Source organism: Carcharodon carcharias, chromosome 8, assembly GCF_017639515.1.
Source record: "Carcharodon carcharias isolate sCarCar2 chromosome 8, sCarCar2.pri, whole genome shotgun sequence".
In the NCBI taxonomy this organism is placed as follows: Eukaryota; Metazoa; Chordata; class Chondrichthyes; order Lamniformes; family Lamnidae; genus Carcharodon; species Carcharodon carcharias.
The window spans coordinates 169,100,812-169,115,184 of record NC_054474.1 but is presented as its reverse complement, the minus strand read 5'-3'; the positions used below and the strand labels follow the sequence as shown (position 1 = coordinate 169,115,184).

General features: G+C 40.5%; 1 protein-coding gene across 4 annotated transcripts in view; it reads right to left on the bottom strand.

The window, feature by feature from the left end:
* scai (suppressor of cancer cell invasion) overlaps positions 1–14,373 on the bottom strand; it is a 138,486-nt gene that overhangs the window by 54,945 nt on the left and 69,168 nt on the right. For all 4 annotated transcript variants that reach the window (XR_005943846.1, XM_041194119.1, XM_041194118.1 and 1 more), the window contains 2 exons: positions 12,796–12,894; positions 1,934–2,086 (listed from right to left, as the gene is read on the bottom strand). Coding sequence is in view for 3 of the 4 variants with exons in the window: in XM_041194119.1 (XP_041050053.1) it covers positions 1,934–2,086; positions 12,796–12,894 (252 nt within the window). In the remaining variant the exon portion in view is untranslated. The remainder of the gene's footprint in view (positions 1–1,933; positions 2,087–12,795; positions 12,895–14,373) is intronic.

Below are 14,373 nucleotides of genomic sequence, written 5' to 3'. Positions count from 1 at the left end.
GTCCACCTGGTGCAGGTACACCCAGAGTGCTGCTGGGAAGGGAGTTCAAGATTTTGATGACGTAACAGTGGAGGAACTGCAATACAATTCCAAGTCAAGATGGTGTATGGCTTGGAGAAGAACTCGAGGTGGTGGTGTTCCCACATGTCTGCTGCCTCAATATTTCTAAGTTTGGAAGGTGTTGGTGAAGGAGCCTTGACGAGTTGCTGCAGAGCATCCTGTATACAGTACATACTGCTGCCAATGTGCGTCAGTGATGGAGGGAGTGAATGTTTAAGTTGAAGGATGGGCTGCCAATCAAGCGAGCTGTTTTGTTCTGGATGGGTGTTGAACTTCGAGTGTTGCTGGAGCCATACTCACCTGACTTGTGCCTTATAGATGGTGGACAGGCTTTGGGGAGTCAGGAGGCAAGATGCTTGCCTCAGAATTCCCAATCTCTGTCCTCCTCTTGTAGCCACATATTCATATGGCTAGTCCAGTTCAGTCTCCAATCAATGGTAACTCCTAGGATGTTGATAGTGGGGAATTCAGCAATGGTAAAGCCATTGAATGTCAAGGGGGTATGGTTAGAATCTCTCTTGTTGTAGATGGTCATTACCTGGCACTTATGTGGTGTGAATGTTACTTACCACTTATCAACCTAACCTTGAACGTTGTCCAGGTCTTGCTGCATGTTGGCACAGAATGCTTCAGTATCTGACTGAGTTACAAATGGTGCTGAACATTGCACAATCATCATCAGCGAGCATCCCCTGTGAGCATCCCCGCTTCTGACCTTATTTTGGAGGGAAGGTCATGATGAAGCAGCTGAAGTAGGTTGGACCTAGGACACTAGGAACACCTGCAGCAATGTCCTAGTTCTGAGATGACCAGCCTCCAACCAACCACAACCATCTTCCTTTGCACTAAGTATGACTCCAACTAGTGGAGGGATTTCCCCCTGATTCCAACTGATCTCAATTTTGCCAAGGCTCCTCAATGCCACATTGGTCAAAAGCTGCCTCAAGGTCAGGAGCCGAGTGGCTCTGGCAGAACCCAAACTGAGCATCAGTGAGCAGTTTATTGTTGTGTAAGAAGCACTTGATAGCAGGGTTGACAACACGTTCCATCACTTTACTGATGATTGAGAGGAGGCGAGTGGGAAGGTAATTGACCAGATCGGATTTATGCTTTTTGTGGTCAGGACATATCTGGGCAATTTTCCACATTGTTGGGTACATGTCAGTGTCATAACTGTACTGGAACAGCTTGGCTAGGCTGGTTCTGGAGCACAAGTCTTCAGTAGTATTGCCGGGATATTGTCAGGGCCCAAAGCCTTTGCAATATTCAGTATCTTCAGCCATTTCTTGATACTGTGTGGAGTCTGGGTCAGGGTCTTGCTGGTGCGGGTAAGGGTTTGGGTTCAAGAGATCGGGGGGGGTTGGTTTATAAGGGTATGATCTTGGAGGGAGTGGGAGGGAGGTGCCTTCAGTGGACCCAGGGTGCCTGCAAAGGAAGCCCCTCCCACTGTTTGCCTGTCACAAGGCTTTCTGAATAGCATGGGGATCCAACGCTGCAGGTAAAACATCAGTGGCAGCGGGATGAGGCCTATATGTGGCCTTAATTATGCATTAAGAGGCTCAATAGGTCCAAAAGCGGGTGCGCAGCCTGACACATCCCCTGGCCCTGTAAAATTTCAGACAGGTCAGGGCCAGGCAGATACGTGGCAGAAAGGCCACTCACCGAATTTAATGTGTACGCTCCGACTTCTAACCTGCTGGCGGGAATTATAAAATCCAGCTCAAGTTGGAGGCTGTAGTTATTGATAAAATGAACCTCAAGGTAGAGTCCGATGCATAAGATATGTTACCAGGATATTATGCAATGGTAAAAGCTAAAAATAGGGCAAGATAATGTATTTGTTTTAGCAGTAGAAAGATAGAAAAAGACATACCTGACTGCTGCAGTTTCCAATGATTAGGGCATCTGCTAATGCTAGCTGGCCTGCTACCATCCCTTGTTCCAGTGGTGGGACTACTCCCTCCGCCAGGCGATTTGATGTTACCACAATGCTGTTGTCATCATTTAACACAATTGCAGGATCCGCCTAGAATCAAATAGGTCAAACAACATTTGAACCTAGCTAAGGAACCACAAACGCTAAACCAGAGGCATCCTACCTCTGCATTCCATCAATTTAGACTAGTTAACATCATTCTCCTGGGAAATGGACCAAAACTATCTCCCTTCAAAGTTTAACCTTTTAAAACCACTTCTCAGTTAATGAAACATAAGTTTAGAAACTGTTTTACAATAAAATTAAACAATTCAATTTAAGTACTTAGTGAAACTATAAACCAACAAAGTGGCCACCAGGATGAAAGTTATATCCATGGAAAAAGGTAATCTGTGCTGATCTATCAATATCAACCACATCTGCAGGTTACAAAACACGTTATGTTGTAACACAAAAAATAAAAAATGGTAAAGTAATGAGGAAAAACATGGTTGAGATAGATTTGATTTTAATAAATGGTGCCCACAGCCCCTTCCACGGCTCAGTTGAAAAACATACTGTCCAACATAGGACTAAACCATACAAATGATGAAAAACATTCTTAACTTCTGGGCTGTGCTAACAGTTGATAATATTGCTGCCCCAGCTGAGAGCACTATAATTGGCATTAGGAATTCTGGGCTAGAGAGAGGTAGAGGTGGGGCAAGGGAGCGAAAAACAAAATCAGGGTTACCTTTACTGGGAAGCTAGATATGTGAAGAGAAGATAGTTTCTAAAAATTTCTCCACTACTCAGTCTAACCTTGGTGATCGAGAAGCTTTTAGAAACGATAATCCAAGACAAAATTAACAGTCACCAGAAGAAGTGTGGATTAATTAGGGAAAGCCAGCATGGTTTGTTAAAGGCAAATCATATTTAACTTACATAACTGAGTTTTTTGATGAGGTAACTGAGAGGGTTAATGGGGGAAATATGGTTGATCACATCCATCTTCAGTTGAACGAATATTTCACATCCGTCTTCACCCAACAGAATGAGGGATGAAGGTATCGAACTCGGGGAGAGAGACTGCGAGGTTCTTGAGCAAATTGATATAGGGAGTGACAAGGTATTGGAGGTGTTGGCAGGCTTAAGAGTGGACAAATCTTCAAGTCTGGATGATTTGTGTCCCAGACTGCTGAGGGACGCAAGGGAGGAGATCACAGGGGTTCTGACCCGAATCTTTAATTCTTCTATGGCCACGGGGGAGGTGCCAGAGGACTGGAGAAGAGCTAATGTGGTTCCACTATTTAAGAAGAGTTGTAGAGATAAGCCAGGGAACTACAGACCAGTGAGTCTCACGTCAGTGGTAGGCAAACTATTGGAGAAAGTTCTGAAGGAGAGAGTCTATCTCCACTTGGAGAGGCAAGGTTTGATCAGGGATAGTCAGCATGGCTTTGTCAGAGGGAGGTCATGCCTAACAAATGATTGAATTTTTTGAAGAAGTGACCAGGTATATAGATGAGGGTAGTGTAGTTGATGTAGTTTATATGTATTTCAGCAAAGCCTTTGACAAGGTCCCACATGGGATACAGGATAATTTGATAAGGTGGATTCAAGATTAGTTGTAGGAGACAGAGGGTGATGACAGAAGGATGCTTTAGTGACTGGAAGCCAGTGTCTAGGGCGTACCACAGGGAGTTGTATAGAACCTTGGTGAGGCCACAACTGGAATACTGTGTGTAGTTCTGGTCGCCACATTATAGGAAGGATGTGATTGTACTGGAGGGGCGCAGAGAAGATTCACCAGGATGTTGCCTGGGATGAAACATTTAAGTTATGAAGAGAGGTTGGATAGACTTGGGTTGTTTTCGTTGGAGCAGAGAAGACTGAGAGGCAACCTGATCGAGGTGTACAAGATTATGAGGGGCATGGACAGGGAGCAGCTGTTCCGCTTAGTTGAAGGGTCAGTCACAAGGGGACATAAGTTCAAGGTGAGGGGCAGGAGATGTATGGGGATGTGAGGAAAAATTTTTTACCCAGAGGGTGGCGATGGTCTGGAATGCACTGCCTGGGAGGGTGGAGGAGGCGGGTTGCCTCACATCCTTTAAAAAGTACCTGGATGAGCACTTGGCACGTCATAACATTCAAGGCTATGGGTCAAGTGCTGGTAAATGGGATTAGGTAGGTAGGTCGGGTATTTCTCACGTGTTGGTGCAGACTCGATGGGCCAAAAGGCCTCTTCTGCACTGTGTGATTCTGTGAATGTACACGGACTTTCAGAAGGTGTTTGATAAAGTGTCATAATAGGCTTGCCAGAAAAGTTGAAGCCCTTGGAATAGAAGGGAAAGTGGCAACATGATATGAAATTGGCTAATAGATGGAAAATAGTTCAGTGTTGAATGTTTGTTTTCCAGACTGGAGTAGTGTATCCAATTCTGGGCACCACACTTTAGGAAAGATGTGAAGATATTAGAGAAAGCACAGAAAAGATTAATGAGAATGATTCTATATATGAAGGATAGTTATGTGGATAGGTTGGGGAAGCTGGGTTTTTTTCCATACGTACATACGAATAAGGAGCAGAAGTAGGCCACTTGGTCCCTTAAGCCTGCTCCGCCATACAATAAGATCATGGCTGATTTGAATGTAACCTCAACCCCACATACCTGCCAACCCCTGATAATTTTACACCCCACTGTTAATCAAGAATCTATCCAGTCCTGCCTTAAAATATTCAAAGACTCTACTTCCACCACCTTTTGAGGAAGAGAGTTCCAAAGACTCACAACCCTCAGAAAAAAATTCTCCTCATCGCTGTCTTAAATGAGCAACCCCTTATTTTTAAACAATGACTCCTCGTTCTAGATTCTCCCACAAGAGGAAATATCCTCTCCACATTCACCTTGTCATGGCCCCTCAGGATCTTAAAGATTTCAATTAAGTCGCCTCTTACTCTTCTAAAGTCCAGTGGGTACAAGCCTAACCTGTCCAGCCTTTCCTCATAGGACAACCCGCCCGTTCCTGGTATTAGTCTAGGAATCCTTATCTGAACTGCTTCTAACGCATTTACATCTTTCTTTAAATAAGGAGACCAGTGCTGTACTCAATACTCCAGATGTGGTCTCACCAATGCCCTGTACAACTGAAGCATAACCTCGTTACTTTTGTAATCAATTCCCCTCACAATAAATGATAACATTCTATTAGCTTTCCTAACAACCTGCTGTACGTACATACTAACCTTTTGTGATTCGTGCACAAGGACACCTAGAACCCCCTGAATCTCAGAGATCTGCAATTTCTCACCATTTAGATAATGAGCTTGCTTTATATCCTTCCTGCCAAAATGCACAATTTCACATTTGCCGACATTATACTCCATTTGTCAGATCTTTGCCCATTTACTTAACCTAACTAAGTCACTTTGTAACCTCCTTACATCCTCTTCCCACCTATCTTTGTGTCATCAGCAAATTTAGCCACCATTCCTTCGGACCCTTCATCCAAGTCATTCATATTAATTGTAAAAAGTTGTGGCCTCAGCACTGATCCCTGTGGCACACCACTCATCACATCCTGCCAACCAGAAAAAGACCCATTTATGCCAACTCTCTGCTTCCTGTTAACTAAACAATCTTCCATCCATGCCAATATATGTTATCCCCCTACACAGCTTTTATTTTTTGTAATAACCTTTGATGTAGCACTTTATCAAATGCCTTCTGGAAATCTAATTATAGTGCATCCACCAGTTACCCTTTATCCACAACACATGTGACTTCTTCAAAGAACTCCAATAAATTGGTTAAACATGATGTCTCTTTTACAAAATCATGCTGACTCTGCCTGATTGCCTTGAATTTTTCCAAGTACTCTGCTATAACATCTTTAATAATAGCTCCTAACATCTTCCCTATGACAGATGTTAGGCTAACTGGCCTAAAGTTTCCTGCTTTCTGTCTCCCTGCCTTTTTGAATAAAGGGATTATATTTGCTATTTTCCAATCTCATAAACCTTCTCAGAATCGAGGGAATTTTGGAAATTAAAACCAATGCATCAACTACCTCACTAGCCACTTCTTTCAAGGTCTTAAGGTAAAGTCCATCTGGACCTGGCAATTTGTCAGCCCTCAGTCCCAACTATTTCCTCAGTACAACTTCCCTGGTGATGGTTTTTTTCCCAAAGTTCCTCCCTCCCTTCTATTTCCTGATTTACAGCTATTTCCAAATGTTACTTGTGTCCTCTATAGTGAAGACCAAAGCAAAATACCCGCTTAATTCATCCACCATCTCCCTACTTTCCATTATCAATTCCCCAGACACGCTCTCTATAGGACCAACGCTTACTTTGTTGACTCATTTCTTAATTAAATATCTATAGAAACTCTTACCATCCATCTTTATGATACTAGCTAGCTTTCTCTCATACTCTAATTTTCCCTCCTTATTAATCTTTTTGTCATTATTTGCTGTTCTTTCTAATCTTCTGACCTGCCACCAGTCTTTGCGTAATGATATGCTTATTCTTTAAGTTTGATATCATCTTTAACTTTTTTTAGTTAACCACAGATGGTGGGCCCTCCCCTTGGGAATTTTTCTCTCTCATTAGAATGTATAGAACTTCGAGAAGTTTGACAGGCAATTTGATAGAGGTGCTCGGGGGACTGGATTTCCCTGGAGTCAATACTAGGACCACTAATTTTCTTAAAGTAAATTCGTGACCTGGACTTGGATGTACAGAGCACAATTTAAAAATGTGCAGATAACACAAAACTTACAAGTCTACTGAACAGTGAGGAGGATGGTGTTAGACTTCAAGACAGGCTGGCAGAAAGTGACAGATGAAATTTAATGCAGAGAAGTATGAAGTGATACATTCTGGTAGAATGAGGCCAGGAAATATAAGCTAAAGGGTATAATTCTAAAAAGAGCAGGGAGACCTGGGGGTGTAAGCGCACAAGAACTTTTTTTTAATACAGCGAGTGGTTATCTGGAATGCACTGCCTAATGGCAGATTCAACCGTGGTTTTCAAAAGGGAATTAGAGAAGTACATGAAGAAAAAAAAAAGGGCTACAGGTAAGCGGCAGGGGAGTGGGACTAGTTGGATTGTTCTTGGAGAGACTTGGCATGGACTAGATGGACCAAATTGTCTCCTTGTGTGCTGTAACCAATCTACAATTCTATAGGATTGGGCTTAGCTATGATGCCTAGCATGATTGAGCAGCTTGTCAATGCTCATTTGCAAATCTGGGTGAGGAACCAAGTGATACCGTGCCTATAGAACTAGGCCCAAGCAGCACTCACCATTATCAGAGGACAAGGGGAGAAAAATGTTTCTGACCTTTTTCATCATTTTCCCCTCAATTATAATATGACCCAAGACCTTTGATTTAATGAGAATAAAATTGATATGAGAGAATAGAAACAGAGGTAGATGGAAAATTCAGCAGTGCAGCTCAATGGGCACACATACTGATGAGAAACTAACATTTAGTTTTAGAATAAACTATAGAGTTTTAAAAATTACTTTGCTCAAAACTTCTGTAATTGTTCCGTAGTTACTGCTCATGAGCTACTGCAGGTCAAAGTTTGTGCGAGGGGAGTTTTTTTTAAAATATGGAGACGCTGACACTTTTATTGGTTTCTATCTTAATTTGCACAAAACATGGTGAATGCTGGATAAACAGTAACTGCTGGAAATATGCAGTAGATCAGGAAGTACCTGTGGAGAAAAAAAAAATTGTTCACATTTCAGGCCGTTAATTTTTCTTCAGAACTGGGAAATGTTACAGATATAACATATGTTAGGCAAGGACAGAAGCAGGGAAAAGGGCAGGGGGCGGGAGAGGGGAGAAAAGAACCAAAGGAGGCGTCTGTGATAGGATAGAAGGATAAGGATTCTGCTGTTAATGAGCAGCAGAATCCTTATCAGCACCTGGTGCCTTAAAAAATGCAGACAGTGATTATGATCTGAAATAACAGAAATCACTATTCAGCCAGAAGATTATAAAGTACCTGATCGAAAGATGAGGTGTTTCTCTTCGGACTTAATTGCAACACTGGAGGGGGACACAGACAAAAGTGGAATGGACGGAGAATTAAAATAGTAAACAACTTGAAGCTCAGCCTCACACTTGCAGACTTAATGGAGGTGTTCAGCAAAGCGGTCACCCAATCTGCATTTGGTCTCCTTAATGAAAATGGGACATCTGTACATCTGTAACAATTTTTCCAGTTCTGACAAAAGTCTAAAATGTCAGGTCTGTTTCTCTCTCCACAGATGCTGCCTGGCCTGTTATGTATTTCCAGCCTTTTCAGTTTATACATCATGGATTAAAAGTCACTTTAAAAACATTTGCATTAATTAACTTGATCCAAAGGATGAAGATGGGCTTGACCAACACCCGAACTATTATGTTACAATCTGGCTGCTGCTGAAGGCAATCATACTCAAGTCATCAATAATACTGACGCCTTCTATGCTCTTCACACGTCAAAACGACAACTTGCAAGCAGCTTGTTACTGATTATGGATACTCTAGCAGCAGGGTGAAATTTCAGGCTACAATCACAACCCCATGCATATTTCCAATGCTGGATCTACTACCCAAGGAGACAAGAGGTGGAAACCAAAGACATAGATAATTCATCATAGGGAAGGAAACTTGGACATACGCACACAAATGTAAAAATTAGATAGAAAAACTACTTCAGACAACACTTTCCTAATCATCAGCAGCAGTGGCAGAGGCCTTCAGCCATCAAAAAAAAGTTATTGGACAATATTCAAAATTGGAATCTCAACTTAGCATCTTTGCGAACTTAACAAACCCATGCACATTAACATCATGAAGTTTTGCTTCACTGTCACCAATTCCCCAGTTCTTCTACCCCACACCCAAGATTTCACCTACAACAACTTTGGGCATAATGAAAAAAGAATACATTTCTTCATTTGAAATTTTCTTGAAAAAAAGTCATTTTAAATTGGAAATTAATTCTAATTTCCAGATAATTAGAGCACTTTGTGCAAAAATGAATCAGAATTATTAGGAGATTGCAATCTCTGACCTGAGTGACCAACACGACTAAGATCAAGCAAGCCAAGACTAAAAGATCGCCTCCAGGTCATAGGCCACACTGCCTTGGAACTAAATCACCATTCCTTCACTGTTATTGAGTCAAAATCCTGGAATTCCCTTCCTAACAATACTGTGGGTGTACATATTTTCCTTCTCAAGGAAAATCAGGGATAGATGAAAATTGTTGGCCTAGCCAGCGATGTCCACGTTCTGTGAAATAATAAAAAAACGCACAACTTCGGTTGTGACTTAATTCCTAATAATTCCACTACTTCAATCATAATTTGATTGAATTTTGCATTCAGTTTGAGGGGAATCTAAGACTAGTATTTTAAACTTAAATAAGGACAATTGTGAGGGCATGAAAATAGAGCTAGCTAAAGTGAACTGGCAAATTAGTGTAACGAATAGGTCCATAGAGATGCAGTGGCAGGCATTTAAAGGGATATTTCAGAGTACTGAGAAGTGCTAGAATGAGAGATTAAAATGAGCAGCTAGTTTCTTTTTTCTCTGTTTGGCTGGTGCAGACAAGATGGACTGAATAGCCTCTTTCTGCACTGTATTTTTCTATGGTCTATGGTTCAAGGACCCACCATCCGTGGTTAAGTAAAAAAAGTTAAAGATAGTGTCAAATCTAAAGGAAAAGCATATAATTGCATATAATTGGGTGGCAGGTCAACAGATGCAAGAACGACTAAAAGATTAATAAGAAGGGAAAGATTAGAGTACAAGAGAAAGCTAGCTAGAATAAAAATGCAGTAAGAGTTTCCATAGATACGTAAAAAAGAAAAAAAATGTTAACAAAGTGATGTTTGGCTCTATAGAAAGTGAGCCTGGGGAATTAATAATGGAAAATAAGGTGATGGCAGATGAACTGAACTGGTATTTTGCATCAGTCTTCACTATACAGGATACAAGTAAAATCCCAGAAACAGCTGTAAATCAGGAATTGGAAGAGAGGGATGAAATCAAGAGAATTACAATCACCAGGGAACTGGACCTGAGCAAATTGTTGCAGTTGCAGGCTGACAAGTTCTCAGGTCCTGAAGGACTTTGCCCTAGGGTCTCAAAAAGAAGTCGCTACTGAGATAGTAGGTACATTGTTTTTAATTTGCCAAAATTCCTTAGATTTGGGGAAGGTTCCATTAGATTAGAAAATAGCAAAGGTAATTCCTTTATTCAAAAAGCGAGACAGGCAGAAAGCAGAAAACTACAGGCCAGTTAATATCTGTCAGAGGGAAAATGTTAGAAGCTATTATTAAAGACATTATAGCAGGACATACAGATAAATTCAAGGTAATCAGGCAGAGTCAACATGGTTTTACGACAGGGAAATCAAGTTTAACAAATTTATTGGAGATCTTTGAAGAAGTAACATGTGCTGTGGATAACTGGTGGATGTACTGTACTTAGATTTCCAGAAGGCATTTGATAAGGTGCCACATCAAAGATTATTGCAGAAAATAACAGCTCATGGCATAAGGATTAATATATTGACATGGATGGAAGATTGGCAAGCTAACAGGAAGCACAGAGTAAGCATAAATGGATCATTTTCTGGTTGGCAAGATGTAACGAGTGGTGTGCCACAGGGGTCAGTGCGGGGGTATCAACTTTTTACACTTTATATAAATGACTTGGATGAAGGGGCCGAAGTTATGGTTGTTAAATTTGCTTGATGACAGAAAGATAAGTAGACAAGTAAGCTGGAGAAATAAGAAGAGGGCAGAAGGAGGCTACAAGGCGATATAGATAGGTTAAGTGAGCGGGCAAAGATCTGGCAAATGGAGTATAATGTGGGAAAATGTGATATTGTCCATTTTGGCAGGAAGAATAAAAAAAAAGCATATTGTCTAAATGGTGAGAGATTGCACAGCTCAGAGGTGTAGAAGAATCTGAGTGTCTTAGTGCATGAATCACAAAAGGTTAATATGCAGATACAGCAAGTAATTAGGAAAGCTAATAGAATGTTATAGTTTATTGCAAGAGGAATTGAATACAAGAGTAGGGCGGTTATGCTTCAGTTATACAGTGCGTGATGAGACCACATATCGAGTAGTGTCTACGGTATTAGTCTCTATTTAACGAAGGATGTAAATGCATTGGATGCAGTTCAGTGGAGGATTACTAGACCAATATCCAAAATGGTCAGGTTGTCTTATGGAGGAAAGGTTTGACATGCTAGGCTTGTATCCGCCGGAGTTTAGAAAAGCAAGAGGCGACTTGATTGAGACATAAAAGATCCTGAGGGGTCTTGACATGGTGGAAAGGATGTTTCCTCTTGCGGGAGAATCTAGAACTAGGGATCACTGTTTAAAAGTAAGGAGTCACCATTTAAGACAGAGATGAGGAGAAATTTTTTCATTCAGTCTTTGGAACTCTCTTCCTCAAAAGACAGTGGAGACAGAGTCTGAATATCTTTAAGGCAGAGGTAGATAGATTCTTGATAAGCAAGGGGGTGAAAGGTTATGGGGGTAGGTAGGAATGTGGAGTTGAGGTTATAATCAGATCAGCCATGATCTTATTGAATGGCGGAACAGGCTTGAGGAGCCGAATGGCCTTCTGCTGCTCCTAATGTTTGAATGCACTTACAAAAGAAATATGTTTTCTGCTATTCTATTTTTACTAGGACCAAATTTTAAATCACGCAACAAAGGATTTCTTACTAGAAAGCTACCAACTGGACAGATGAATACACAATGCACATTTGATAAGTGCTAAATAAATTTTAAATGCCATACGCAAGCTTGTAGAGAACAGTACAGCAATAAAGTCATATATAAATAGATGGTGGACTGGTAGAACAGATTACAGAAATACTATACTGAACAATGCAAGAACCAGAAAGGGAATACTGGATAATCAAGGTTGTTCTTCCACCACTTCCAAAATATTTTACCATAAAATATTCAAGACCACTGTAAAATGATTACTTCTTGATTCTAATTATATTATTCACTTTGCAACAAGGTCGATAGGACAAACTGGGTGAAATATTAAGATGGCTCCTTGCTCCACTGGAGTCTTTTACTTTTGCACGCAATCGTGCATGGATCTATTACTGTTGGACATCACACACCTCAGGGAACAGATAAGACAGTTCTAATCCAAACTAATTTCTAATTCATTATCTTCACATTTCTTAGGAAACTTAATAGCTTTGGAATGAACTTATACAAAAATAACTTTCCATATATAATTCAAACTAAATGGTAGATGTTAACTTAATGAGGCAAAGTTTTTGCACACACTACTTTACATGCATCATTTGGTCAGTATCTACCATCACTTAACGAACATATTTTCTTCATATAACGAATCAGGAGCAATTAGCAATGCTATTTGATAGCCAGCAAGTGGGTTTCAATTATTGGAGCAGCTCAGTCCTTGCCCTTCAAATTTGTAAAACTTCCAACAGTCAGATTAAGATCAGATAAAACTCAATCTAATTTCAACTGGTGAGTTTTATTGATACTTGAAAAGATTCTCAAACTCTTCCATTAGGGTCGTAGACATATTAAGAACTAACTTAAGCTATTAGCAAATGGCATCAGCTGCATTAAGTTTGTAATCAATGCATAATCATCAACATTAACAGAAAAACATTAGTTTGAAAAGCTGGTTAACTAACTAGCGATATGATAATCAAGTTTAAACGCACAAATGACAGTGATTGAATAACTTATTTTAATATTCCGATATTTCCCAATAAGTCCAGATTACTATAAACAGACCTCAACAAACGCTGCCACCTCTTGCAGCACAAGATTCCATTCTAGCTGATCTTCAGTGTTGAACCGATGTGTATAATCTTCAATTTCATCTGACAGTTCCTATTAAAATTAGAAACTACTTTGAGTGTGTAATATGGAACTACAACTAGTTCACCATTATTGAAATTACATATACAAAAATTAACAGCAGATGGAGGAATTTTAAGTGTAGAAAAAGTAGTAGTGAAACCTGTGCTATGCTGTAGTTAAATGAAAATAAACCAGAGTGATTTAAAACTGAAATGCATCTTCTTCTATGCAGCCAAGTGGACCTTTTGTGTTCCACTGAGCTGTATAGATCCCGTAACACCAAATATAATCTCTGCTATGTGCCAAGCTTTGTGAGGACAGAATTGGAAGTCACTATCCCAAAGTTAATTAGATGGAGAGAAAAAAGATCAGTGAAACCCACTTGTTGGAAGCTGAAAGCCCACAGACAAAATTCAGTTCAGGTTTAAAATTCTTCATATTGTAGCGCATTGATTTTCTAGGCTCAATGAAAAATTGCCACTTGGGCAAGATACCAGAGGGTTGCAAGTGTTGACGGACTCATACCCTACAGGTCAGTGTCTCATGAGAGAAGGGAAGAAAATGGGGAAGGGAGTGGAAAAAGTTACATGTAAAGAAGTTCCTTCCTCTGTCACCATCAATTTCATGTAATTTGTTCTTATAAGCTGTAAGCAATAACAGTATTCAATGTCATTCACGACTCCTCAGTTACTGAAGCATTCCATGTCCATATGCAAGATCTGGACAATATTCAGGATTAGGCTAATACGTGGCAAATAATATTTGTACCATATGAGTGCCAGGCAACGACCATCTCCAACAAGAGAATCTTTTCAGAACTTTTTAAAATAATAACATGGTTTAAAATCTCCCAAGCGTTACTAGACAATTATTTGGAACACTATTGGATTTTGGGAAAAAGACTAGATTTGATGAATAAAGTTCACATTTAAAAAAACTTACTGCTAGAAATAAAAAACCATATCCCCTCAACATTCAACAAAATTAGCATAGCAGAATCCTCCCACCATCCGCATCGATGGTGGGGGGGGGGGGGCAATGTAAATACTGTAGCTACAAGAGCAAGTCAGGGGCTAGGAATTTTGCTGGGAGTAACTCACTTCCTGACTCCCCAAAGACTATCCACCATCTACAAGGCATTAATCAGGAATGTGATGAAATACTCTCCGCTTACTTGGATAAGTGCAGCTCCAACAACATTCAAGAAGCTTGACGCCATCTAGGACAAAACAAACCACTTGACTGGGATCCCATCCAACACCTTAAATACGCACTCATTCCACCACTGATGCTTAGTGGCTGCAGTGTGTGCCATCTACAAGTTACATTGCAGCAACTCACCACGCCTCCTCCAAAAGCATCTTTCAAACAACCTCTAACACCTAGAAGAACAAAGGGCAGCAAATGCATGGGAACACCACTAAATTCCCCTTGAAGTCACACACAATCCTGGCTTGAAACTACATCACCAAGCCTTCGCTGTTACTGGGTCAAAAATCTGGAACTCCC